This window comes from Dipodomys spectabilis, unplaced genomic scaffold (genome assembly GCF_019054845.1).
Source record: "Dipodomys spectabilis isolate Male_0828 unplaced genomic scaffold, ASM1905484v1 ptg000004l, whole genome shotgun sequence".
Classification (NCBI taxonomy): domain Eukaryota; kingdom Metazoa; phylum Chordata; class Mammalia; order Rodentia; family Heteromyidae; genus Dipodomys; species Dipodomys spectabilis.
In genome coordinates this window covers 11760453-11785881 of record NW_024870681.1, presented here as the reverse complement: position 1 = coordinate 11785881, position 25429 = coordinate 11760453, and the positions used below count along the sequence as shown (strand labels likewise).

General features: G+C 53.7%; 1 protein-coding gene across 1 annotated transcript in view; it reads right to left on the bottom strand.

Moving 5' to 3' along the window:
- Positions 1–4388: 4388 nt before the first annotated feature.
- The window catches only part of Ntn1 (netrin 1), a 177912-nt gene continuing 156871 nt past the window's right edge, over positions 4389–25429 (bottom strand). The window contains exons 5-6 of the mRNA XM_042694495.1: positions 21271–21345; positions 4389–8223 (exon numbers count right to left, since the gene is read on the bottom strand). Of these exons, the coding sequence (XP_042550429.1) occupies positions 7895–8223; positions 21271–21345 (404 nt within the window). The 3' untranslated portion in view covers positions 4389–7894. The remainder of the gene's footprint in view (positions 8224–21270; positions 21346–25429) is intronic.

The window sequence follows — 25429 nt, the reverse complement described above, 5'->3', positions numbered from 1 at the left end:
AGTGAGGGGAGCACTGTATCTTCTGGGGTTGACAGTCATGTGTGCATGCATGTCTGCAGCATCTGTGGTCTTGTGTGTGTGTGTCTCAGGCCAGGCTGATGGAGGGCGTGTGAAGGATACCAGGCCATTAGGATGGTGGGTTTGAGTTAGAAAGGCACACAGGGCCAGGTATCATGCCCTCTCTCCTTTCTGTATGGAAAGCAAGGCGAGCTGCTGGCCTACTTCTGCCCTTCCCATCAAGAGGAGAAGCAATTAGGATTAATGACAGCAGTCGCCAGAGCACTTGGTCTCACTGAGGAGAGAGCAAGCCTGTGGGAGGCAACTGCCAGAAGAGGAGTCCTGGGCATTTCCTGAACAGAACACAACCTGGGGCTCCCACTACGCAAATGCACCAGGAAGAGAGCCAAGGTGCAGCCTGGCCTTCTGTTATTTCCTGGGACCTCGGTGCTCTGGAAAGGCCTGGGACCCGTGAGTCCAGACACTTGCTTGGCTCTGACCCCATCTCTGCACTTCAGAACCCAGGCCAGTAGATGTCCACTGAGAACACTGGCAGAGAAAAGGGGACTCTGGAAGCTCACAGGCCAGCAATAAAACATTCAGCCCAGAAACTAGCCACGGCCCCTGCTCACAATTCATTGATCAGAACTAGTTACCTGGTCCTGCTTCACAGAGGAATGGAAAGTTCTGGAAGCTGAAATACAGTGAACAGCAAGGACAACTTCAGTACTTGCCAGCGGTGTGACCACAGGCAACTTATCTTGCCGTGTGTGCTCCCCATCTAGAAACAGGTGCACAGATCCTCTACCCACCTTGGAGTGTGATATGAGGACTGGGGAGACGCACCTGCAAATGCACCCCTTGCTTCAGTGACAACCCCCCCCCAAGCCTGAGAGCAAGGTCCGAGCACTTGCTTTTACCAAGTGCAACAGGACAACTTGTGAAGGTATGAGAGTGAGCCAGATGAAGCCAGAAGCTCCCTTGTTGCCCACAAATCTCATGAACACGCTGAGCCCCCAAAGCAGAGTTAACAGACTTACAGGGGCTGTGTCCGGAATGGAATGAGCGGGTGAGGAGTATGACAGCCACAGAGATGAGCCGTACTGTCAGGAAGCCAAGTGTGCCTGGCAGGAGAGGAAGAGCGGGGCCTGCTTGAAGGAGTCGGGGGGGGGGGGGGTTGCGAGGGAGGTGCGCTGTGCTGGCCAGGCTGGGACTATTTGGAGGTAACGTGCACTGGGACACGTTTCTGAGGATGAAGTGGTTACTAATGGATCACCCAAGGGAAGAGCAAGAATCCACAGAGCCACCTCTTCTTGTCTTGTGTGAAACCCCAAATCTGTACAAACAGTGTCTCCTTGGATTTCCCCCCCCCCCCACTCCGGGGCTCTGGGGGAGAAGCAGCATTGACGGTCTGTTTGACTTTCTCACCTCCTCTTGACTGGCTCAGCACGGAGCCCCAGCAACTCGTGGGGCATCTTTGAACCAGAGCCACAGAGCCTGGATCAAGCTCACTGAAAGGCCTTTTCAGGAAAACACTGAGCCCATGTCTGTGCACAGCAGCTTCTGTTCTTTGGGCAGAATGGGCTCAGGGCCCAGCCTTATGTTGTTAGCTGTGTAACCCTGGACAAGTTACTTCCCTTCTCTGGACCCACAGGCAGGGAGTGGAGAAGAAAAGCTGCCTGCAAGATCAGAATACAAACACCTCCATCCATCCAGGCTCAGGACAACACAGGCCGGTCGCTGAGGCGAGGGACCTGTCAGGCAGGAGGCCCTGGCCCTGGCCTTTTAGTCATCTTCAAGGGTGGGTTTCTCAATCCCTCTCCTGGGAGACTGCCATACAACACCTTGAAACCACCTTACAGTTGTATGGCATTTCCCAGCATGATTTGCGAAGCCTGGTTTCCCCCTATCATGTCAGGCCCCCAGGCCCAGCAACCTGTAGCAAGCACTCTGCAAATTGCTGGTTAAGTCAGCCCTGATGGACAGAAAGCGAGCAAGGCAGAGCTGCAGCCCTCATCTCAAGTGCTTTCTCAATGAAAATAAACCTTATTAAAATAACAGCATAAGAATTGTTTAACTTAACTGAGTATTATAAGCATTTTCAGTCTGGATACCATATAAAGAAATCCAGATATCCAGGTACAGCCAGTACTTTGGTTCCATTTAGACTTCATAATAATGTACATAACTGTCATTAGCCCTAGGACCACCTGCTCTTTTCAAGACTGGTAGAACCTGAGCCTGGAAGCAGCCTTTGTGGCTTTGATACTTAAAATCCTGCATGTGTCTTTTCTCTGCTGCCTGCAGCCAGCCTGCTGGCTTTGTTCTTGCTACTTGAGCTCAGATCCTTGGAACTTGCCTTCCTTGGGCCTGGTGTAGAATTGCTGATTGCCCCCTTGGCTTCAAGACCTATAGCTGTGTCTTCTTCCCTCTTTGTGGGAACTGCCTTTGCTCCTTCCCACCTTATTTCCTACCTTCCACTTCAGACTTATTCAGGCAGCTTTTTGCATAAAAGTCAACTCTTATCTAGTTATTTCTAACCTAGTCCTGCTGAAGTTGGGATTCCACTTAACTTGGGGTAAGCCCAAGCTCCTCTTTCCCCTAACTGTGCCACAGATTTCACAGGCTTCCTCCCCACTGCGTGCCAACAACAAAAGGCATTGACCTCCTTCCAGAAATGACTTGCTGTCCTGCTGAGTCTCCAGTTGATAAAGCCATGAGTTAATCCGTCCATGTACAGTATTTCTTCTTTTCACGCCCCACTTTTCTTGGCGCGTTTCTCCTATGTCTTTATTTAGTCTTAAAAAGAGCACGGAAAAAGATGTCTGACGTTCAAGGAAGTTTGAGGCGGAGGAGTATGTCTGCCACAAGTGGGCATCCCCATGCCAGGCAGCGTCCCTGGGAGATGCAGGGGGATCCCTGCAGACTCTAGGCTTTAGAGTGGACTAATGGCTTCTTCAGCTTTCTGATGCCTCACCATTCAGTCTCCAAAATGGGTCAGTGCTTCACAGCAACCCACCCTCCTTCTTGTATTCTCTGAGTTGGATGGATATCAACACCTAGTCACCCCAGCCAGAGTGGAAGGCTCTGGAAGGTGGCTTGCTGTTCACAGTCCTGTTCTAATGTTTACCTGACCAGCAGTGTCTTCTGCAGGCCTTGGGCAGGGGCTGCAGCTACCAACAGAAGGCCTGGTTGTGACTGTGTCACAGCTCAGGCTCAGACAACTTTATGGAGAGACCAAAGGAAGCCACATCATTATGAAAATCCTACCGGACCCTTGGGCTAAAATGACCAAAGCTGAGAAACTTCCAAGATACAATAATTTTCAATGGGTCTAAAATCCCTCCAAGAACTCTGGCAATGGGCAGTGCCTGAGGCTACAGACAGTTTCTGTTTGCTCCCTGTCCAGCCTTGCCCTCTGAGACCTGCCTCATCTGCTGTCAGGTGGTGTTGTTCAGCAGATTGTTCCTGAGATGGATTGGGACCATGACAGGCAACTCATGTACCTACCTGGCCTGGTTTAAAAGCCCTAGCTATGAGAGTAGCTCCTGGTCATCAAAGCCAGACTTGTGAAGAGGCTGGACCAGAGAAGTATCCTGAGAAGCTGAGCATGTCCATCCAGGCTGCCACACAGCAAAGGAAGCCTGCTGCACCTTCAAAAAAAAGAGGGCCTGGAATCTGCATTGCTCAAGGGACCAGACCAAGCCCATGGCCAAGCCTCGGAACCCACAGTGTAAAATGATGATCCCTGATGCTGATGGTTTCCCCTCTGCATGGCAACACAACAGGCTCCTAATGGCTGATCGTTTATTTAATAAAGAAATCACAGCCATTTGGAGGTGTTATGGCCTCTACAATCCAGTGAGTTCATGGCTGCATGGGGCTGGCACTGGCCCAATCCCTGCCCTAAGTGAAGCGTTGAGCTATGGCTTGGGAAGCATGTCTTTCATAAGATTCCCTGAGTTTTACTAATCCTGCTGCACTTTCTTATCTCTACTTGGCTTTGAATAGAAGAAACCGGTGATGAAAAAAGGTTCTGAAGGTAAAGGGAAGGTTAAAGGTTGCTTTGTTGGGTACACGTAGGGAGGAGGGGAGGGAACTCCCCTGTCCCCCAAGTTCCTCCTGTGTGAGAGTTTCTGGGTGTGATTTCAGGACTGAAAAACAGACTGTCCTATTTGACAGCCTTTTAGCTCGAAACAGCATTTGGAACCAGCAAAGTCCCCACGAGCAAGGCTGCTCTTTTCCTATTTTTTGTAGGTAGTAAGGACAGTGTTCTGTCTGACTGGGGAGTTCTAGGGCAAGAAGCCATATTCCTGAAGTTGCCACCCTTCTCTTACCTCCCCAACATGCCCACCACCCATAGCTCAGGCCACCAAGAATGGGAGACAGAACAGTATACAAGAGTTTATTGAATGATATCTGAATTTAGTTCTAGTGTGTGGGGCCCACATTACAAGTCCCTTCTGGGTCCATTACAACTCTAACCAAAAAAGAAAAAGGAAAAAAAAAATCTTAAAAAAAATCCACAACTTTTTCCATGTCATTAAATATATTCATATATAATAACCATAATATATTAGTATGCATTGGAAAGGAACACTGACCCAAACAATATGTCATGGTCACAACTAAACATTTACACTTCTGAGTGAACAGAAGTCTGCAACACAGGGAGTCTGGGAGGCGGGAAGTGCATTTGGGAGTGAGGAAGGGAATGGCCAATGACACAAGGTGGCGCTGGCTTGGTTTCTGGCAGGGGCAAGGCCCCACAAAGACAATTTTAATATCCCTGGGGGTATGGCATGGTGGTGGCCCACAGGAATGTCTGTCCATGAGCCATGGCTCATCAGCGAGCCTTGTCTGTCGGCTCTAGGATGGAGGTGGGGGGGAGGGGTTCGTCTCTTCTAGATCTCAATCTCTTTCCAATCTGGAGCAACTCCAGGAGTGGACTGTTTCCGGTTCCCATGTGTGACTCCTGAGGCAGAGTTCCAGGAGGTCACCCAGGGCCTCAGGCAGTGTGCGCCTCCAGTCTGAGGTTGCTGCCTCCTGTCTATCATCTCTTTAAGGACGGACGCTGTGGACAGAGGCCACAGCCTACAAGCACACCTAGGAGGCACCCCATTTCCTCCCCCTTCCCTTATCCCACCTTTGCAGGACTGTGCATCAGTGAAGCAGGCACTCAGCTGGCAGGGGCACCAGACCACCCAGCTGGGAAGAAAAAGAACAGCTGGAGCGTCTGGATGAAACACAAAGACTAACCTGGTATGGTTTTCTTCAAACACCTACATATCACAACTCTGGTTAATATACTCTTCAAAAGCAAATCCTACTTCTGTTTTATATCCCTTCCTAACTGTACAAATCAGAGGCCTTCCACTGGCATCTCCCTCTCCTCCCTGGCGTGGGGGCAGGTGGGAGAGAGTTGGTCCCCACCTCAGGAGGGTCAGGTGGGGGAGGGGTGGGAGCAGAGGGTGGGGGGCTGGTTTCAGTCTGGGCCCACAAGAGGCACTGTGGTGAGCTCTGTAGTCCGGTCAGTGGCCCCATCCCTGACCTAGCTTCTCAGGCCCCAACATAGGTTCCAAGGGCTAGGCTGAGTGGGTGGCCTTGGCCCTGAGGGCCGGTGGTGGCTGAGGTGGAAGCTGAAGCGATTTTCAGGACACCTTGATGCTTGCTAGGCCCATGGCTCTCTGACAGATCTCTGAGAACACCAATGCAAGCTCCATGCAACACTGGTGAGACTTGGAGGGAGGGCAGTCAAGGTGTGTGGGGGGTGGGGGGGTCAGCAGCATAGCTTTTCTGGGCAGCTTAGAAGCTATGCAGACAAAAACAGGACCCTCGTCCTATGGTGCCTTTTGCTACAATCAAAACATGCTGATGGAGTATCAGAGCCTGGAGTATCTGAGCCTGGAGAGCGGCCCTTACTCTCCAGCCTTGGGCTTGGACCGAGGCTGGGTCCCTTGCCAGGGCAGTTGCCTCTAAGGAGTCTCTGCCAGAAGCCCTCCAACCTTCCTCCCCACACTTGGGCCCGCCAAACCACCTTTCTAGGACCTCTTCAGAGGAGCTGAGCCCTGCCCTCCTGGCTGCTTTGTGGTAAGTCTCTGTTCCCTGCCTTACCCACCACCCTCACTGCCTCCTCTAGGTGTCACCCCCAACCCCACCAGGCTCAGAGCAAGGTCCTGAAGAGGCAATAGCCTTGCCAGTGTCTCAGTGGCCATTGCAATGGCACCCCTCCCCTACAGCCTGCTGCAGGAAGTGTCCGGGGTGGGCTGCAGAGCCAGAGTGGTCAGAAAAACCCGCTCCAGGGTCTGAGTCCCAGTTCTGCCACATGTCTTGACGGGACTTTGCACAACACGTTCATTTCCTTGCTGGCAAAAATCAGTTAAGCCCTGTCATGAGGACAGGCTGGGAGCGTGTGGGTAAAGTGCCTAGCACAGAGCAGGTGCTCAGTGAATGGCAGTGGTGACATAAGCAGAAGTGAGGGAAAGAGAAGGAAGCCAATTCCCAAGGCCCAGGCTTCCTCCTTGGAATGCCCTATGCCCCTGTGGGTGGGGAAAACAAAACCAACTTCCTGATGGGAAGCCAGAGGCTACAAAGGCAGTGCAGAGCTCAAGGAGGTGGGGAGTCAGGACAGATCCTGTGCCGCCACCAGACGAGGTGGCCTGGGGTTTTTTTTGCCTGTGGGAGTCTCTGGGAGACTGGCACAACAAAAGATAACCCAAAAGTAGTGGGCAGTGTGTGCTGTTGAGCTAGACCCAGGCCTGAGTGGCTGCAGCAGCCTTCCCACGCATGTCCCTTCCCTGGCATCACCAGTGGGGACAGCAATGGGCAGTGGTCATGGCTTCCTTGGCCCCGCCTGCTGTGAGCGCACTCCTTCCCTCCCTGGACTTCTCTGAGCCAGCAAGCCCCTTCCCCCAAGCCCGGACTAAGCGCCTGCCTTTGCGGCCAGCATTCCATGCCCATTCAGGCCCATTCCAGCTGTTGACGCTTCTGAGGGGCCTTGTGGGAGCTGATGTCATTACACAAATAGTGTCACTGCCCTAAACCCAGCCAGTGCCTCCGCCCCCTCCCCTGGAAAATGTCATAAAAGGGGCTGGTTCCAAGTTTCCACAAAGGAAACGCTCTGGGAGGTTTTGCCTTTGCAACGCCTCCTCCTCCCCATGGCAGCTCCAGCAGGAGGCAGTGACCACCCGGCGGGCTTCTCAGGGGTGTCCTGGAGCCCACTGCCCTCCAGGTGGGCCAGCCCCAACTGGTACAGGGCCGGGTGGGGGCCTCCTCTCCTCCAGATGGTGAAGCCCCACCTCACCCACCCAGAAGGACCGGCCCAGCAGGTGGTCATGGAGACCAGGGTCCACATGACAAATGCTAGCTGGAGGGCCGCTTCCCACAATACCATCCAGCCCCTTCAGCTAGGACCCCGGTTGTCAGTGGGTGTCCAGTGGGAATTCCTAGACAGAAGGGTCAGGGAGAAAGGAGTTTGTCTTTTGTGTCTAGGGTGTGGGTGGTTTGGTTGGGCTTGGTCAGTGCCCCTGCCCAGGCTGCAGACCTGAAAATTCACAGTTCTCATATCCTTTCTCCAAAACCATCAATGGCTTGCATGAACAGCCCCCAGCCCCTCCACGGCGACCCCACCTAGCCTTAGGGAAGCGCATTTGTGCTCTGGAAGGAGCGCCGTGAGGTAGGTACGTCTCGTCCTCATGTCTGCGGGCGCCCTGCCCTGGGTGAATGCATCTCCCACCAGGGCACACAGGGTGGGGCAGGGGCAGGGCCTATGAGGGACCCTGCCCCCTGGCCAGCTGTGCCCTGCCCCCTGTCCCCACCTGGGAAAGCCCTAGCAGGCCAAGTCCAAGAACCCCATGCTTGGGGCCTGGCCCTGGTGCCCGGCGCTGCAGCCTCCGCACTAGGCCTTCTTGCACTTGCCCTTCTTCTCGCGCTGCTGGAACTTGCGCAGCCGCCGTGCCCACGTATCCCGCCACTGGATCACCAGGCTGCTCTTGTCTGCCACGATGCCACTCTGGTCGGGTGAGTCCTCGGCATTGCCCAGCAGCAGGTACTTCTTGAGGGGCTTGATCTTAGGGCATTTGCAAGCAATGTCTCGGGAGCGTATCCACAGACTCTGGTCTCCACGGCGGATGCGGCTTGTGCCCTGCTTGTACACAGAGATGATGTTCACTGTGAACTTCCACCAGTCCCCTGCCTTGTCCGCCTTCAGGATATGGATCTGGACGGCTGTAAAGAAACACAGGCAGGTGTGTGGGCCACCGGCTCCCAAGTGCAGCCAAGGATCAGGTGGGCCCCCCTGCTCCTTCCTAAGAACCTAGGTCAAATGAAACACCAAGAGCTGGGAAGTGACTGCAGAGGGTACCAGCGGGCCATGAATAAGCAATACCAAAGCAGATACCACCCTGTGCCACGGCCTCACTTTCAGGAAACCTGGCCTGGTGCCTTTGCGGACAAGTCTGCTCCCCTCTTGGGGAAAAACCTACAGGGAACTAAACCCAGACCACTTGAGGCAAGGTCCATCTGCCCATGGCAGGTGGCCTCAGCAACAGGAGTGCCAGGCACTTCACAAGCTGGAGGAGACTTCATGTGGCCATACCTCCAAAGGTCCCAATCATTTCAGCCCAAGCCTCATGACACCCCACTGACACAGGCCAGTCTCACCTGGCTTTAGTGCCCTGCTGCAAAGGTAAGTTGCCTGCCTGGTAGCCAGAGCGCCTTTCCTAGAGGTCTAAGTCTTGCCCACCAACTCATATCCCTGCAAGGCTGCTTCCTTCCCTGAGCCTCTTTCCCCAGTCCCTGCCAGCCTTTCCCTTGGTGCAAGGGTCCTCCAGCTGCCGTGTGCATCCAGAACCCCAGGGGGCTTCTGAAAACACATGCTGGGGATGCCCCCAGAGAGTCTGACTCAATAGAACTGGGTAAGGCTTAGAATCCCCATTTTTTACTCTTTCAGCCTCAGTTAATGTCCAAATGTATGGTAACAATGTTACTCCCACAGGACAGTAACAGATAGTTCAAAAATGAGTGGGCTTGGCTCAAACAAGTTTGTGCAACACCAGGATAAAAGGTTTCCTTGGTGCAAGACTTTAAACCAGGAATAGTGTGCCTGTGTGTTGGTTTCTAGACCCTAACTGTAGAACCCTTCAGTTGATGAATCCCAGATTCCACTCTTTGGGGGGCTGGGGAGGACGGGACACATGATTTCTCCCCAGTCCAGCAGCAGCCTGGAAAAAAGCCTCAGTTCCACCTGAAGGAGCTAGCCATCTCCCTCATCCCTGTCATCTTTCCCATGAGCCCAGCCTTGTTCCAAGCTGGAACAACCTTGGCCACTGGAGTCACCCTGAAGAAAGACAACAGCTTAAAAGAAAACGGCTCTGTGGCTCCAGCAGCCTGTCACTAAGGCACATCCTCAGGGAAGGCCCAGTGGACATCAGAACCCTTGGCAACTCCAGCCAAGGCCTCTGGGGACCACTCTTTAACAGCTCCACTCCCAGGACCTCTGTGCTCCTACACTGGCCCAAGGTGATGGGAGAGGTGGGCGAGGCAGGACAGCTGGCTGTGTGGAAGGATCCTCCTGGAGGGGCGAGAAGTAGATTTTCCCCACATTTTCATTTCAGCTGTTCCTGGGCATCATGAACTTTGCACTCCAGTCTGAGGGCTCCAAAGAATGGCTGCCATGGCAACCGTTTCCATGTTTTTGTCACCAAGGGACTCAACACTCAGTGTGAACTCTAAGGGGTGGGGGAGTCCTCCAATGCAGAGAAGTGGCCGGGCCATGTGTATCTGACTGTGCAGATGGAGGTCACCGTGGCAACTGAGTGCCCCTTAACTAAGCAATGGGGGAGCCACTATAGGCATGCCTGAGAGCCCTGGTCTCTCCCCAGGACTAAGCTGTACACTGAATGAGCTTCCCTGGGCAGACGGATGTTTTCCCTGTGCAGCACCTCAGGGCCAGCCAGGGACACACACCCAGCCAGGGACACACACCCAGCCACGAACATGTGTGGAGGCACCTCTCTGATCTTGGCAGGTGCAGCGTTGAGGGCTGAATTATGGACATATCCTCTATTCATATGCTATGCCCTGTATGTTAGAGTACACAGGTACCCCAAATGCGCTGCTGAGGGCAAGTCCTAATCCAACTCAATTTACGAGATTAGGACACAGTGGCCATCCACAAACCACAGAAGTGACTCTGTCACCTTGATCCCTCGTCTCCAGAATTGGGAGAGAAAAAAAAAAATGTTACCTGGGGCTGGGAAGGTGGCTCAGTGGTAGAGCGCTTGTCTTGCATGCATGAGGCCCTGGGTTCGATTTCTCAGCACCACATAAGCAGGGGAAAAAGAAGCCGGAAATGGCGCTGTGGCTTAAGTGGTAGAGTGCTAGCCTTGAGCTGAAGAGCTGAGGGACAGCACCCAGGCCCAGAGTTCAGCCCACGACTGGACCCACCCCCCCCAAAAAAAAAAATTATTACCTGGCCACTGTAATAAAAGTAAATTTCAAAGACTGGCAGTCTTGGGTCTTAGCCCAAGTACAGGAAGGAGAGCAGGCCTGACTCCCAACTTCACTGAGAGGAGGCCACAGCAGAGAGAGGTGGCTGGCCAGGGTTGAGCCTTTGCCTGCACATCTCAGCTGGACCCTCCTACTCTGCACCCTCCCTGATCTCTTCCCTCAGTGAATATCCCACAGTATTCTGGGGGTGAGGGGAGAGCCTCAGTCTGGAGCACTCAGCCCTGAAGGGTTTCCTCCCCCTAATACTGCAGCCCTCCACAATCCAGAACAAAGCACCTAGCCCTTGTCATCCTCCCATCCCCTGCAAATCCCAGCTCCTCCCAGGGTAGAAGCTGCCTCAGCCACAGCGTAAGACGGACGCAGGGCCAGGGGAGGGTGGTGGCAGAATTCATGTGATTATGCTGGAAGAATTCCACATTTCCGCTGCCCTTGGCAACGCCTCTGCGCATTACACAGCCCACCAAGTATGAGCTGCACACGCAGCACACGGGCCAAGTCCCCTCAGCACGCATACAGCTGAAAATATTCAAAATACACATTGCAACAGTGACCTCAAACAGACCCACGCCGCATGCCCCAACAGCCATGTGGCACATCACCAGGATGCTGCCACCTCCGAAGGATCAAGTCTCCATCTAAAGCCAGGCACTGGTGGCTCACGCCTGTAATCGTAGCTACTCAGGAGGCTGAGATCTGAGGATCGTGGTTCAAAGCCAGCCTGGGCAGGAAACTCCGTGAGACTCTTATCTCCAATAAACCACTAGAAAACCAGAAGTGGTGCTGTGGCTCTAGCGGTAGAACGCTCACCTTGATCTGAAGAGGCACAGACAGCACCCAAGCCCAGAGTTCAAGCTCCATGACAAAAAAAAAAAAAAAAAAAGTCTCCATCTAACACAGAGCCTGGGGTGCCACCAACCTAGCCATCAGGTGTGCATGTGAGTGACGTTGCCAGCCTGGTGATGGGCTAGTAGGCAATAGGCAACTGGGCCCATCCTAGGACCATGCCCCCAAAGATAGACTTCTTTTGTTGTGCTCTAGTCCTCAGGCTGGCATCCCTCCCAGATTCCAATGCTAGAATGGAATACCCACTGCAAGAGCATTAGGAGGCGGGGTCTTTAGGAAGTGACTAAGTAATGAGTGCTCTCAGGAGCAGGATTAGCACCCTTATGAAAGAGGCCCACGTGAGCCCTGGCCCCTTCTACCACACCACGGCAACAAGGTGACAGAGTAAGCAGAGGGAGCCCTCACCAACACCGAATCTGTCTGCCTTGATCTTGTACTCCGTCTCCAAAACTGCAAGCAATGTATTTCTGTAGTCCTAAGTTACCCAGTCTAATGCACTTTGTTATAGCAGCCTTCCGGAATAGACTTAAGACTCACCCACACAATGACAGCCCAGGACAGTCAGACATCTTCCTTCCTCCCATGCCTTAACCGTGAGCCTCCCCATTGGGAGAGGAAGATGAGCTGACCCAGAGCACGGGAGATGGAAGGCATGCCAAGAGGGTCCCAGCCATGAGCCTGAGTGGCCCCCGTCTGGAGACAGGAGAGTTGGTGACACGGGCCCTAGCACCAGTGACAAGTGACACGCCCCACCAAAGGAGGCATAGGCCTGGCCACTGCTGCCAGTGGCTGGTGTGCACCGCCTCAAGGCACTATACCACACGTAGGAGCGAAGGAAGAGGGGGCCAGGGAGAATGCACCTGAAGAATGCCACTGTCCCAGGCCTGCCAGTCTCCCAACCTTGGAATCCAGGAACTGTCTTAACCATTTCCTAACCACAGAATCCAGTGCCCTACAAGTAGGTGCGGTATCAGTAGCCCCTCTAAACAATTTTAGGGTTCAAAGGAAAGACTTTCATGCTAGAACAGTTCCTGGCCACCAGGACTGTCATCACTGGCCCCGACTCCAGCCTGCGGAAGGAAGGCCCAATCGACTCCATCCCTGGGCTGAGGCTTAGCTGTGGCTCCAGGGACCAGACTTGGCAAGGACCACCTGTGCTTGTTTTGGCCAACCAAGACCTGGGAGGCAAGGCACAGGTCAGCTGGATGTCTGCGGCCACTTTCTTCTTGGGTACAAAAGGCAGAATGCAACCTGCTGCCAGTGGCATTCCTGGCTACATGGTGAGTGGCAGCCTGTCCCTAGAGAGCAAGCATCTAGCCGCCTTCCCAAACCCAGCATCATTAGAGACACCCAGAAGAGTGCAAGTCCCAGGCCACATCATGTGCTTGGGGCCTGTACAGAGGGACCTGCATTCCACAACTGTCTTGTCCTCTGCCCAGAGCCCCAGCTCACTCAAAACCTTCCTCCCTCCCTCCCTCTCCCAGCACCAGCCCTGACCCAGGCCTGTGAGCTCTTGCCTTCTGAGAATCTAGAAGCTCAGGGCTGACTGAAACACATGGGTTTTGGGGGACTGCTCACTCAGATCAAGGCTCCTTTGCTATGGAAGCTGGGCTGGGTTCTAAGATACCTTATTCATAGCCTGCTGGGAGCTGGCAGGTGGAGGTAAAGACAGCACTGGACAAGCCACCTGCTAGATAGGCACAAGGGGCTGGCTGGCTATTCTCCACTCTCCATCAAGACCTGAGCATGCAAGACATTTCTGTAGGGAGGCTTCCTGCCTCTTGGAGGTCTTTGAGATTTATGAGCTGCTCAGGGTGGCCCCCAAGGGCCTCCCAACCACTGCCCCTCCCAAGGAGGCTTGGGTGGTCGCCTCCTGTTCGCCCCTCTTCACCCAGCCATACCTTCCTGTTGGGTCAGTCCAGCAAGGGGAGGCTTGTCACCTATCTGCCTCAGGGACAGCAGCCAGGAGATGGGGGAGGACACTAACCCCACAGAAACCATTAAAACTACGGAGCCCCGTAAATCTAGCATAGGGAGCGTGCCGTGAACTGCAGCTGCTTTCATAAAATGTAGTTCAGCCCACATGCTTTCCCGGCCAGAGCCCAGCCCTGTTTCCAGGGCTGCTAAGCTGCCCACAGAAACATGGAGTCCCTGCTGGGGAGTGCACAGAGACGGCAGCATGCCTGAGCCTGGCTGACACAGCAGCCCTACCTCTATTCATCTTTGAGGTGGAGGCTCATTGTGGCCACATCCAGCAAACCACCACAGCCTGAGGAATCCAGGGTCACCACATCCCCCAAGACCTTGCCTCGGGTCTTAGCTTCAAACTGCCAAGTAAGATGGGGACACCTAAGTTAGAACTAGCTGCTGATCTTCCCTGCTCAACCCAAAGTACCAGTATACAGTCATCTCAGCTACACGATTGCTGCTTCAATTTCCCCTGCCATATCTTGGTGCTTAAACTTTACTTGGGAGGGGAGATAGGCTAAATGCCTGAGACTATCTGGTTGTTGGGAGGGCTCCCTGGAGGAAGAGACAGCAGAGAACCAGAGTTGGGGGAAACAACTGTCTCCTAAGAGATGGGCTTGGCTTACTTAGCATGGGCTACTCACTGTGCTAAGCTTTGTGTCACTGATCAAATACCTAAGAAAACCCAAAGAAAAAAGCTGTGAGTACCACAGCTTCATAGGTCTTAGGCCATAGTCAGCTGGCTCCACCCCTTGGCACCTCAAGTAAGGCCAAATATCATGGTGGAGAGAGCATGGTAGAACAAAGCTGCTCATTTCATGGCAGCCAGGGAGCAGAGAGAGAAAGAGAATAAGGAGCCAAGAACAAAATAGAGTTCCCAAAGGCCCAGCTCTAAGGATCCATTCACTTCAACTAAGTCCCAATCCTAAATTTAACCACCTCCAATAGTCCATCAAATAACCCATCCATGATTGGTCAGGCTCACAGCAAGAACAGGACAGGGCACTTGCCACCACACTGTGCAAGAGATTCATGGTAGAGAGGAGAACTGGACCCTGCCTGGCCCCAGCTGGAGCTCCCATACAACAGAGAGCTGTTGACCAGGGAGGGAGCTAGGGACCACTACCCTCTCCCTGTGAGGAAGAACTGAAATAATGTGGTCGCCTCCTCATCTGTTCATTCCTCAACCCTTGCTTTAGGAACTGGGTCCTCTCCACATAGACATCAGAGGTAGATGAGGCTCCCTGCCCTGCAGCACCTTCAACAACCTCATGAGCTGCCCCAGCTACCACACTTGCCTCCTCCATTGACCACAAAGGGCAGTGGTGAGGATGGCCCTACTGGATGTCCATTGGGAACCTTCCCAGGGGATGGTGAGCAATGAGCTCTCCAGGCCAATGGTCCCAAGAGCATTGGGACCTTGGCCTCCCTGCCTGGTCTTCACCACCCAAGAATCTCCCTGCCCCAGCAGGACAACAGATTCACCCACTCCATGAACCCCCTCAAACAGGGGTTCCATTAGATACCCATTTTCTGAGTCTACCCCCAGTGAGCTGTGGGAGAGCAGCATGCCAGGACACACCTCCCCACAGCTCAGCAGCGGGCACACATGCAGTTCTGTCCCATGTGGCACGTATCCATGTCCCCAATACATGCAAGATGGCTCTGAACACTTGTCAGCCCCCACCACTTTCAGTGCCCGAGGCCCTGGTTATGGATCCAAGCAGCACTGAGCTGTCCATGGGACACCCCGCAGTGGCTGGGGGTCCCTGCACCCTCCACCCCCAACAGGATCAACAAAGGTGACAGGCATGTGAACACTGACTGCGTGCTGGGGTCCTTAGTACCAGGGGCACTAATCCCCAGGATAGTCCACCTAGTCGCCCTCACTGGGGAAAGAACCATCTCTCTCCCACACACACATACACCCGCCCCAGCAGCATAGGGAGAAACGCTGTGATGGCTCCGTGTCTCCACCATCCAGTAGCTGGTCACAGGCTTCCTGACCAGGCTCTACCCTGCAGTCATCAGATACGGTACCCAAGTGAGCAGGGAACAGACAGGCCTGGCCTGGCTCAGACCTCCAGCCCAACTGTGCACCAGATTTAGCAGGAGACTTCCCCACGCCAATGAAAACTAGGAAGAGACTGCATTGCCCTGATGGCTTCTGTGATCTGTCTGTCTGGGCCCTACCTCCCTGGTCCCTTCAAGCCTCCTTCCTAAAAGCAAGAGGCTCAGAGGAGAGAGAGAAAATAATATGAGGGAAGACAAGGGGTGGCAGAGGAAGGTTGAGGGCTGACCAGATCCAGGACAAGCCTCTCAAGAGCTGGACTCTGCTCTCTGGACTGGCTGGGGGAACCAGGCTCTGGGCTCCCATCTTTGGGTATAGGAAAGCGCAGAACTGGGAAACACTGCAGTGCCCCCACCCTCAACAACACGGCATCCGCCTGGCCTTCAACTGGGGCGGGGGGCATTCCTGTGGGCACAAGGGCATTTCTGTCCAGATGACACTGGGGCCAACAGACCCTCCTTGCCCAACCTGATGGTCACCCACATTCCACAACCTCAGGCTGACTCATGCAGACCCAGCTCCACATCTGGTCTCCACATGGGGCTGGCACTCTTCGGGGGGCAGGAGGGAGGTCACATCTGGCTGGGGAAATTGGAGGCTCCCCAGGGGGCTGCTGACCCCACAGAGGGTCAGCAAGCCTCTGAAACACCAAGCCACGTGCTGCTGGCCGCTGTGCATCTTGTTCTCTGAATGGGAGATGGTGCTCAGGGGACACGGCTCTCCCAGCTATCACTACAGACTGTCTCCTAGCCCTGACAGGGCACAGCCCCCAAGGCAACACCTCTAACATCAGTGCCCACAGCCAAGCCCCTAAAGTCCCCTCCATAGTTAGCAATGTGATAACTCATGATGTGGTGATAACTGTCCAGCTCTCTGCACTCAGAAGGGCCGAGCCTGTCTGCAATCACTACTCACCCCAAGGTCAGTGAAAGGAAAGGCAGGGGTGCTTATGAGGGCAGAGGCCATCATGTGCCCAGAGGCCCCATGTCTCGGGCCAGCTGTGAGATGCCTTTCCCAGCCTAAGCCAACAGCCTAGAGCCGAGCTAGGACTGCTGCCCAACTAGCTGCCACACCCTCTGCAACATGCCCACCTCTGCAAGCACCTTCATGGATCTAGAACCTTCTTCTACCTGGCCACGCTCATCAGTGAATAGTCAATCCTACCTCTGTCACCACCACCACCTCTCACAGCCCTGTCACTACCCACTGCTGCTGCTCCATCTGAGGTGTACCTCCAAACCTTCCTCATGGCTCACAAAGATGCCTCTCCTCTCAATCTTACTAGGATCTGAAAGTCAGATCCTGAACCTTCTAACAGCCACAGTGGCCAATCCATCCTCCCCAAGGCTCAACTTCCTGGCCTAAGGGAGAAGAAAAGCCTCCAGCCCTGAAACTGATCAGAGAGCACCCAGCCTTAACATCTCCTGAGGAGCAAGCAGCCACAAGAAGATGACTATCAGGCTGGTCCAAGGCTGGCAGGGGAGGACACAGTTGCTGGCCAGCAAGTCCTCTATTGAACCTTGTCTTTGGAGACACCAGAGGACAGAGGGAACAAAATCCCCAGGGAAGCACACTAGCACATTCCTACATACATAGGGGCACCCGAGACCCAGCCACTCCTCACGATGTCACTTCCCCCTTGAATTCCATCCCCTGAAATCCTGCTTGTGGGAATCCAGAAAGAACAGATCCTCTTGTGGAAAAGCATGCTGATTTTTCCATCCCATGGTGCCAAAATGTCTTTCAACAAAAGGGGTGACGAATATGCATTTCTGGGAAGGATACATTCTTCCCAGAGCTGGCAGAGGAAGATGGCCTCACCTTTCAGAATGGGTGCTGCCCTCTCCTGTTTGAGTCCCAGAGAGGAAGCAAAGGGGCAGCAGTACCCAGGCCTAGATATGGCCACCAGGCACATGGGGGCCACTCTCAGTGGGGCCACATGTGACTGAGGATGCCAGTCTACCCTGGCTCTTGCTCTAGCCTGCCAGGCTGCCCCTTACACCTGGCATCCCACACTCACCTCCAATCCCGTGCACTTATGTCCAGCTTCTGTGCATGGAAACTCCTTTCTCTGAGATCCTTGCGTTCTGACTCCCTCTTCCCAGAAGCCTTCCATCCTGACCCCTCCAAAGGATGGGCCATGCCCTGTTGTAGACCCACTTAGGCTGGGCCAGAACTGCTGGAGGTATGCATGTGTTGTATATTGCATTACAGGTTATGTGTAGTGTGTGTGGTGCCTGTGAGCAGCAGCCCTGCAAGATGGGGGAGGCTGTACGTACATGAGGTGGGTTGGGGCCATAAGGAGTCAAGGAAGAAAACGGAAAGGAAGCCCCTTGCCGCTGAGCCTGGAAGGAACACACTACCTGCCTCCAGGCAACCATGCCACAGGGCAGATGACCCCAGCCAGATCTGCACTGCGGTGTCTAAACCAACAGGCTGCAGGCATGTGTACTCATGGGCACATTCACTAGCACACATGCTGGGAGTACCCCCACAAAGCACAGGCCCCTCCAAGCTGAGGTTTTCCCGAGAAGTTGGCCTGAGCTGCTGAGACTCTTGAAAAGAGAATAAATCCTATCTTCTGTGGTCCATGGTTTCACGCTTGGCTTGCCTTGGCTCTTTGTCAAGAGTTTGCAAGGTGAGTTCGATTCCCCTAGAGGGCAACAGAGGACTGATGTGGCCCAGGAGACAGAGGGGAGGAAGGGACAGATGACAGCTGAGGGCTCCCTCAGCTTGGAAATGGTGTTAGGCATGTCAGGAGCCATGTGCAGGGTCTCACAAGGGTGTCATGTTGCCTTGATTGCACCTCATCTGACTGGTGTAGAAACGGAGGCTCTAAGTGGTGAAGGTCTCTGTCCAAGGTCAGACGGTGAGTTAGAAGAGACTGAATGGAAGGGCCCATTGCAACTCCTGTCTCTCAGGCCCTCCCCCACCTCCAGCTGGTCCCAGGCTCACTAGCAAACATATCAGAAGAGAGCAGGCCAGCCACAGCCCAGGGCTGTCCCACAAGCCTCCCTGGCTTTCCATCCATGAACCACCACCCTCCATCAGAGGTGTCCTCCAACATCCCTGGGTCAAGCCTCTCCTACCAGAGGAGCTCTTTACTCAGCAGGGGTGAGGTTCTAATTAGCAGCTCCTGGAACATCCAAGTGCCCTGGATGTGAAGAAATGTGTTTCCTAATTGGCCCCCTGCCGGGGTGTCAGAGAGCAAGCAGGGATTACGTAGTCTCTGAACCCAGCTCCCTTCCAAGGCCTGGCCTGGCAACCTCACCTGCTCCGATTCCCCAGGTCAGCTTGTCCTCCTGTCTCTCTCTCTCTCCCAGGGCCGGCCCAGGTCTTCCCTACGTGTGAGATATTCACCATCTACACATACTGCAGCCTGGGGTGCAGGGACTCAACCCAGGATGCACGGACGTCTCCACAGGCCCAGCGGCAGGCAGAGATCTCACTCTCAGACCTACAGCCAGAGTAGCAAAGGCAGCTGGACCGCCCTCCATGCACCCACCCTGTATCATGCTCTCTGAGGCCCTACCTGGCCCTTCTGATGTGTCCCCAGAAGCCTGTGAGATCCCCCTCACTTCAGACACTAACCTGGATTGAAGAGACTCCTCCACTATTAAATGCATTTTCCAGGGACAGTCATGGAACAAGACTACACACCCTCTCCCTGCTGTGATCTGAGTGAGATCTGGTCCCTAATGTGGCAGTGTTGAGAAGTGCTGGGGCCTTGAAAAGAAGGAACTCAGGGCTGAACGTAGCTCCTGCAAGTATAGGTCAGTTATCTCCAGAGCAGGTTATCCCACTTCCTTTCTGCTTTCTGCCCTAGATAGGCTAAGGCACAAGACCCTCACCAGAAGCTGAGCCCATGCCAGCACCGTGGTCTTGGACTTCCCCAACCATGAGCCAAAATCAACATCTTTTCATTGTAGTGTATCCCGTCTCACATATTTTGTTAAAGAGACTGAGAACACAGCGATACGGAGTCCCTCTAGGGTACTGGAGGGGACAGTGCCAGGCGGTGAAGAAGGCACTAGCCGGCTGATGCCACATCAGCTTCCAAAGAGTGACTCCTGTCCCCGCTGTAGCTGGCTCTCAAGCCTTACCCCTCAGCAGGTGTGTGGACATGGGGACCACACTCTTGGGTAGCAAGGATGGGGCAGCCATCATAATTGGAAAGATGAGTGTCCCTCACCTCTCAGGGCCTTTGGGCAAATGGGGTCCCAGGCTAAGTGACACTCATGGAAAGCCCAGGAAAGGCTGCTTGGGGGGTACAGGGTGAGCCGCCACCTCACCAGCCTGGCCAGTCCCCAGCTATGACCTAAGGGAACTGAACCCAAAGTATCTGGCACCTGCTTCTCTGATAAACCATAAGGAAGTTGGGGGGGGGGGGGCAGTCAAGGGAGCACAAGCAACCCAGAGGCCACATACCACCCATCCCTCCCACAACAGCAGCACTCCCTACTGCCAGGCTGCTCACAGCAGGGCAGGACTCAAGGCAGCCTGGGGCTCCTGTCTTAAGGCCCTCCCTCCTGAGGGTCAGCCTGCAAGAGGGGGTGAGAAAGCCAGGAGAGCGCTGAGAAGGGAGAGGTCCCCCTGGAATATCAGAGGTGGGAGAGACTTTTGTCTCTCATTGAAGAAAACAGCCAAAAGCAAGCACCATCAGACTGTGTCCAACTGAAGCAGATAGAAATGGGATCTGATAGAATAAGTTGTTGCAATTAAAGAACACAAAGACGCCTAACAGCTACTTGACCACCTCTTCCTTCTTTCTCCTACCACCTTCCTTCCTCCTCCCTGTCCACTCACCCTGGCCTCACAGGGGAAGGTGTGAAGTCCTGGGCAAGCCACAGGAGGCTAGGATGTGGAGGAGCCTTCCATATTCTAGGTCCCCGCAGAGGCTGGAAGGACACAGCTCCTGGACCCCCTCCCTGGGGATGTCACCCTGCCTGAGCTACAGCAGGCACGATTATCTTTAAAGACAATAAATGTGCTGTGGAAATTCAGAAGCTTCTGAGCTGCTCTGGAATACCCGCACTTTAAAGGAGTGTCTATGAATTTTCTGTGGCTGTGGACCCTGGGGAGGTCTTGGGCAGAGATCTGAAGTCTGGCAATTTCTGAACTGACACATCAAACATCTCAGGTGCTCTTTCTTGCTCCTGGGGGTGAGGCAGCCCACAGGAAGGCTGTATTGGTGGGTCTTGCCTTGGCTTCATTGTGGGGTGTGTATATATGGATGTGTGTCCATACATAAACACATATACACACAGTAAGAGGAGAATGCTCTAGAAGTTCTTACACATTCTTTTGGATTCCTTTGGGGATCATTCATGATGCTAAAAAGTCTGGGACCTCCTCAAAAAAAAAAAAATTCAAGTGTGGCTCAATCAGCTGGTCTAGCCAGGATCCCCATAAGGCTGGGGTCCCTCGGAAGGATTCCTGGACCCCTCAGGATGAGGAAGGCATGCAGACTCCCAGTCCTACTGCAGTCCAGGGGCTATTCTAAATACACCAGAGCTCCTACTCCCTTTCTGGTGCTTGAAGGATCTCACAGAGAGCGCTGGAGAGAGCGTATCATTAGCCCGTGGCCACAAAGCCCATCAGAGGGAGTGTGGGGGCCAGAGCCCAGCCTGGGAATCCCAGCCTCAGTGGTCCCTGCTGGCCTGGATATCTCTCTGCAGGGCTAGGGAAGGAGGCGACCAGGGCTCCTGCGGCCTCTCTCATCTCCTGTCCCTGAACTAACGTGGAAGAGATGAAGAATTTCCAGGCATGAGATCCGTCCATCCACAGGACCACCACGGCCAACACTCACCCAGCCACCTGCATCCCAACCTGGGCTCTTTGCAGGCCCCTTGCCCTCCCCCCAGAGGCTCTCACTCACTCACCATAGTCCTTCTTGCAGTACTTTTTCATGTTGATCTTCAGCTTCCCTTTGGAGGCCTTGCAGTAGGAATCGCAGTCTGCAGGAGGGGGGAAACACAGACAAAAACTAATTAGGCTGGCAATGAATAGGCTGGCTGGCCGAGGGGGAGGCCACCTCCCTAAATACCTAGAGGCCTGTGATACCCATGGGCCTTCTAAAGAGGCCCTTGGGACAAAGGGCCCCCACCCGGCCTCCCCCTCCTCCCGCCTGACGAATCCTTCAGCCGTCTTGGCCTCCGTGAGAGCCCCCATATCGTGCCACCCAGGGCTTCTGAGCACCACACAAATTCCTCCTGTTCTTAAGACACAACTGCAGCCTGATTAAAGCCGATAGAGGCCTCATTGTCACCCTGCGCTCCGGGTCTGTGTCAGGAGCTGGTTTTCATGGCGCAGAGCCTCTGGCTGGGGTCAGGCCCTGACAAAAGAGGTCACAGAGGAAATTAGTAGCCCGTGAAGCATTAGAAAGCCCCTTTGGTGTCCACTCCACTGGAGTGTTCAAATAAAATGCCCCACGAAGAAAAGTTCAGTTCTAATGGGCCCTACTGCTGGGAGGCAGGGCTGGGGCCTGCGCCCACCGGGTATCACTGAAGGGGCGTCCAGGACCCTGAGCAAGAGGCAGGCAAGATATACAGCACATCGATGCGTACCAGCCATGGGCTCTGTCTGTCTCTCCTAGGAGTGGCCTTGTCAAACCCCCAAAAACTGATCCTAGGGGGAGCCCAGCACAACTTTACCCTCTCCCTGCTGGTGACTTCTGCTTTCTGGACAAGGCAGGGCAACCGCTTAATAGATCTGTATGTGACACCCACAGACAGACATGAGGCCCGGCCCAGGAGAGAGGCCAAGAGACTGCCCATACCTGCCCTGCCCAGCCACAGACATGCTGGGCCTCGTTCAGTTCTCACTGCCTTTCTCTGATGGATCAATGTTATTCCCATTCTACAGACATGAGACTGATCTAAGCCACAGGCCAAAGTCAAGGTCAAAGAAAGAAGTGATTTGTGCATGGAGACAGGGCAAAGCCAGAGCAGGAAGGCCCCTCAGTGCCACCTGCTCCCAGCTTTGTGGCAAAGACTACAGGGACAATTCAGAGGCTAGCAGGAGGCAACTACCTCCTTGGAAGCCCTAAGATATATTGCCGTGCCTAGGAGGCCCCCTAGGCCAGCCCCTGGAACCCTAAGTCAGGAACCAGTTTCAGGAAATGAGAAAGAAACAGCCCTGCACGCTGTTGCTATGCTGTGCTTCAAGCCCTTGGAGCCTCCTCAGGCCGGCCTAGCCCAAGGACATGAGAGGCCACAGTATCAACTCTCCTGCCAGTTCCACAGCCAGTCCAAGTCTGGAGTCCCTGGGGTACCCAGAGAGAGACTTTCACTCCACTGTGACCAGGCCTGAGAAGTCAAGACAGGAGGAGGAAGCAGCCCAAACACACCAGGCAACAGCTCAGTCCCTGCCATGACCATCATCCTTCCTACTTTGGAACAGCCATGCTGGGCTGCTCCTGTGTCAGGCTGGGGATAGATGATGCTCATCGCAAAGCCATGGAGGCTGAACCCAGGGTGTGCCCAAGTCCCTGCTCTGTCTACTTAGGGAGGCGAATGGGATTGCAAATGAGGCCAAGAGGTGTCACTGCAGACACAGCCTGAGGCCCACTCAGTGCCTTTGTGCTATGTTTTGGGAAAGTCTAAGGGAGTGATTTCATACTGAATCTGGAGGAAATCACTGATGTCTGCCTCTTGTGCACAGACCCAGCAAGACACACCCCAGTGACCGCTGGAGTAGAGAGGGTGTCACTGAGTGTATCAGCTCTGCCAAGCCTCGTGGGCTTTGCAGAAGGGGTTGCAGTGCTGAGCTTCAAAATGAAGAAACCAGAGCTCAGGAAGGTTCGGGGGGGGGGGGGGGGGGGGGCTCTCATCCTGAAGGGCAGAGGACAGGCAGGTAAGTCCTGGGACAGTCTACTCTTAGACCTTCAACACCACTGTCCTCAGCTGGCGAAGTTCTTCTCTTAAATGCCACGTGTCCACCTGTGACAGCCACTGACCTAATGACATCACACTCCAAGTGCCTGCTTGCTAAGGCAGTCTTTGTCAGGTACCTTAAAACTGGCACCCAACCATATTGGTGGCACCTGACAGGAAGAAGGCTTTGATGCCCTTCTGGTGTATGGAGAGCCCTGCGCATCACTTTTCCACATAGGTGTCATTCACAGCTGAGAGCCTATGGCTTGAAGACACAGGCTCATGGTCTTCACGAGAGGCCGTCTCCTGGCAGAGCCCAGTGGACTCGCCCAGAATCACCACTTCAAACAACACTGAAACCTAGGGCCAAGCCCCAAGAGGATCTTGGCTTAGCCATCAGACACCTGAACTCGGCACCTGTAATCCTAGCTACTCCCAAGGCCAAGACCTGGAGGATCAGGGTTTGAAAGTACCCCGTGAAGAAAAGTCCAAAAGACTCTTGTCTCCAAAATAAATGGCAAAAAAAAAAGGGGCTGGAGAAAAACTGGAGGTATGAATCAAGTGGCAAAGTGCCAGCTGAGTGAAAGAACTCAGAACCAGTACGCGCACATACTTGTGCATACCATACGCAGAAAGCAAGGGCTGGAGACGTGGCTCAAATGGTATAAGAAGCAGGCCAAGTGACTGTGAAGCTTTGCGTTCAAATCCCAGTACCACCAAAGAAAGGAGAGGGAGGGAGGGAAAGGAAGAGAAAATAGGAAGGGGGGAGAGAAGGAGGGAAGGAAGGAGAAAGGAAGAGATGGGGAAGGAGGGAGAGAGGAGGGAAGGTGGCAGGGAGGGAGGGAGCAGACACGCGGGTAGGAGACGGTCTCTATACCCATCTGTGACACAGCACCCATCTTGGTAGAGAAAAGGCTCAGACAAGTGGTTATAAACCCAGAAAATGACCAAAGTCTCTGCATTTGCAGTTGTATTTGCTTTTTTAAAAACCTTCCATGTCAGTAAGCTTGTTGCAAAATGTCCTCGACTCCCTTTGGAAGGGCTGATTCTAATTAAATCGTGCACTAGGAAAACAGCCCACGCATGTTAGAATTCTGTGCAAAAGACAGGTAAGCAGGCCTGGAAGGAGAGGCAGAAGTGTCTTCCTTTGGGGAAAGTGAAAAACCTTCAGAGCATGGACACTGAACGCTATTTGGCTGCCTGTGGACTCTTCCTTTGGTTCATTTCCCAGATCACTGAGGTCACTGGACACATGGTCCCTAGTAAGAAAAAGGTCCCTGTATTTTCTCCCCTTTCTGAAGACATACAAAGCTACAGACTGCTTCAAGATGGACAAATCATAGCTTTAAAATACAGCTGACTCCTGCAACATGCCATCTACTTGGCCACCTCTGTGGGCCTCTCCTTGTTATGTTCCAACATAGCTATGAAGACAATGAAAAAAAATGAAAATTCACACAAATGCCAAGAACAAAACTGATAGATAACCCAATGCCGGAATTGTGGAGCAATCTCTATTAATTAGAGGCAGATGGTGGTGGAAGCCGCAAAATCTATTTGGGTTTTACCTCAAGACGTCTCTCTGATGAGCAGGAATATTCTGGGGGGAGGCGGGGAACACAGGAGGATGGCAGAAGACAATCCCCAGAAAACAAATAGGCAGGAAGCATGGGCAGGGGCAATGAGGACATCCCCTCCTCCTGGAAAGGTAGGGACTGGAAACAGTGCTGCCCTGCCTACCTGAACTTGCAGTTCTAAATGAGTGAGGCAGAGGCAGAAAGTCAGGCAAGCTGACGTGAATGCAAGTAAAGCCTGGTAGGAATGGGGCACTGGGGCTATGGCTCTCTACTATGAATCTGAGACAGGGATCAAGTGACATGCCTGTACAGAGTTTTGCAGAGGGCCAAACGCTCTCTGTCACCACTAGTCAACTATCGCTCAAACACTACATGTGTCTTCAACAGTATGTCACCAAATGCTCATGGCAAGCTAAAATACCTCTTTAAAAAAAAAAATACACACCACAGTCATTGGGTGGGACTGGCTCACACCTTTAATTCTAGTACTCAAGAGTACTGAGATCTAAGATTCAAGGTTCATAGGCAGCCCAGGCAGATAAATTGGAGAGACTCTTACCTCCAATTAACCAGCAAAAAAGCTGGTAGTG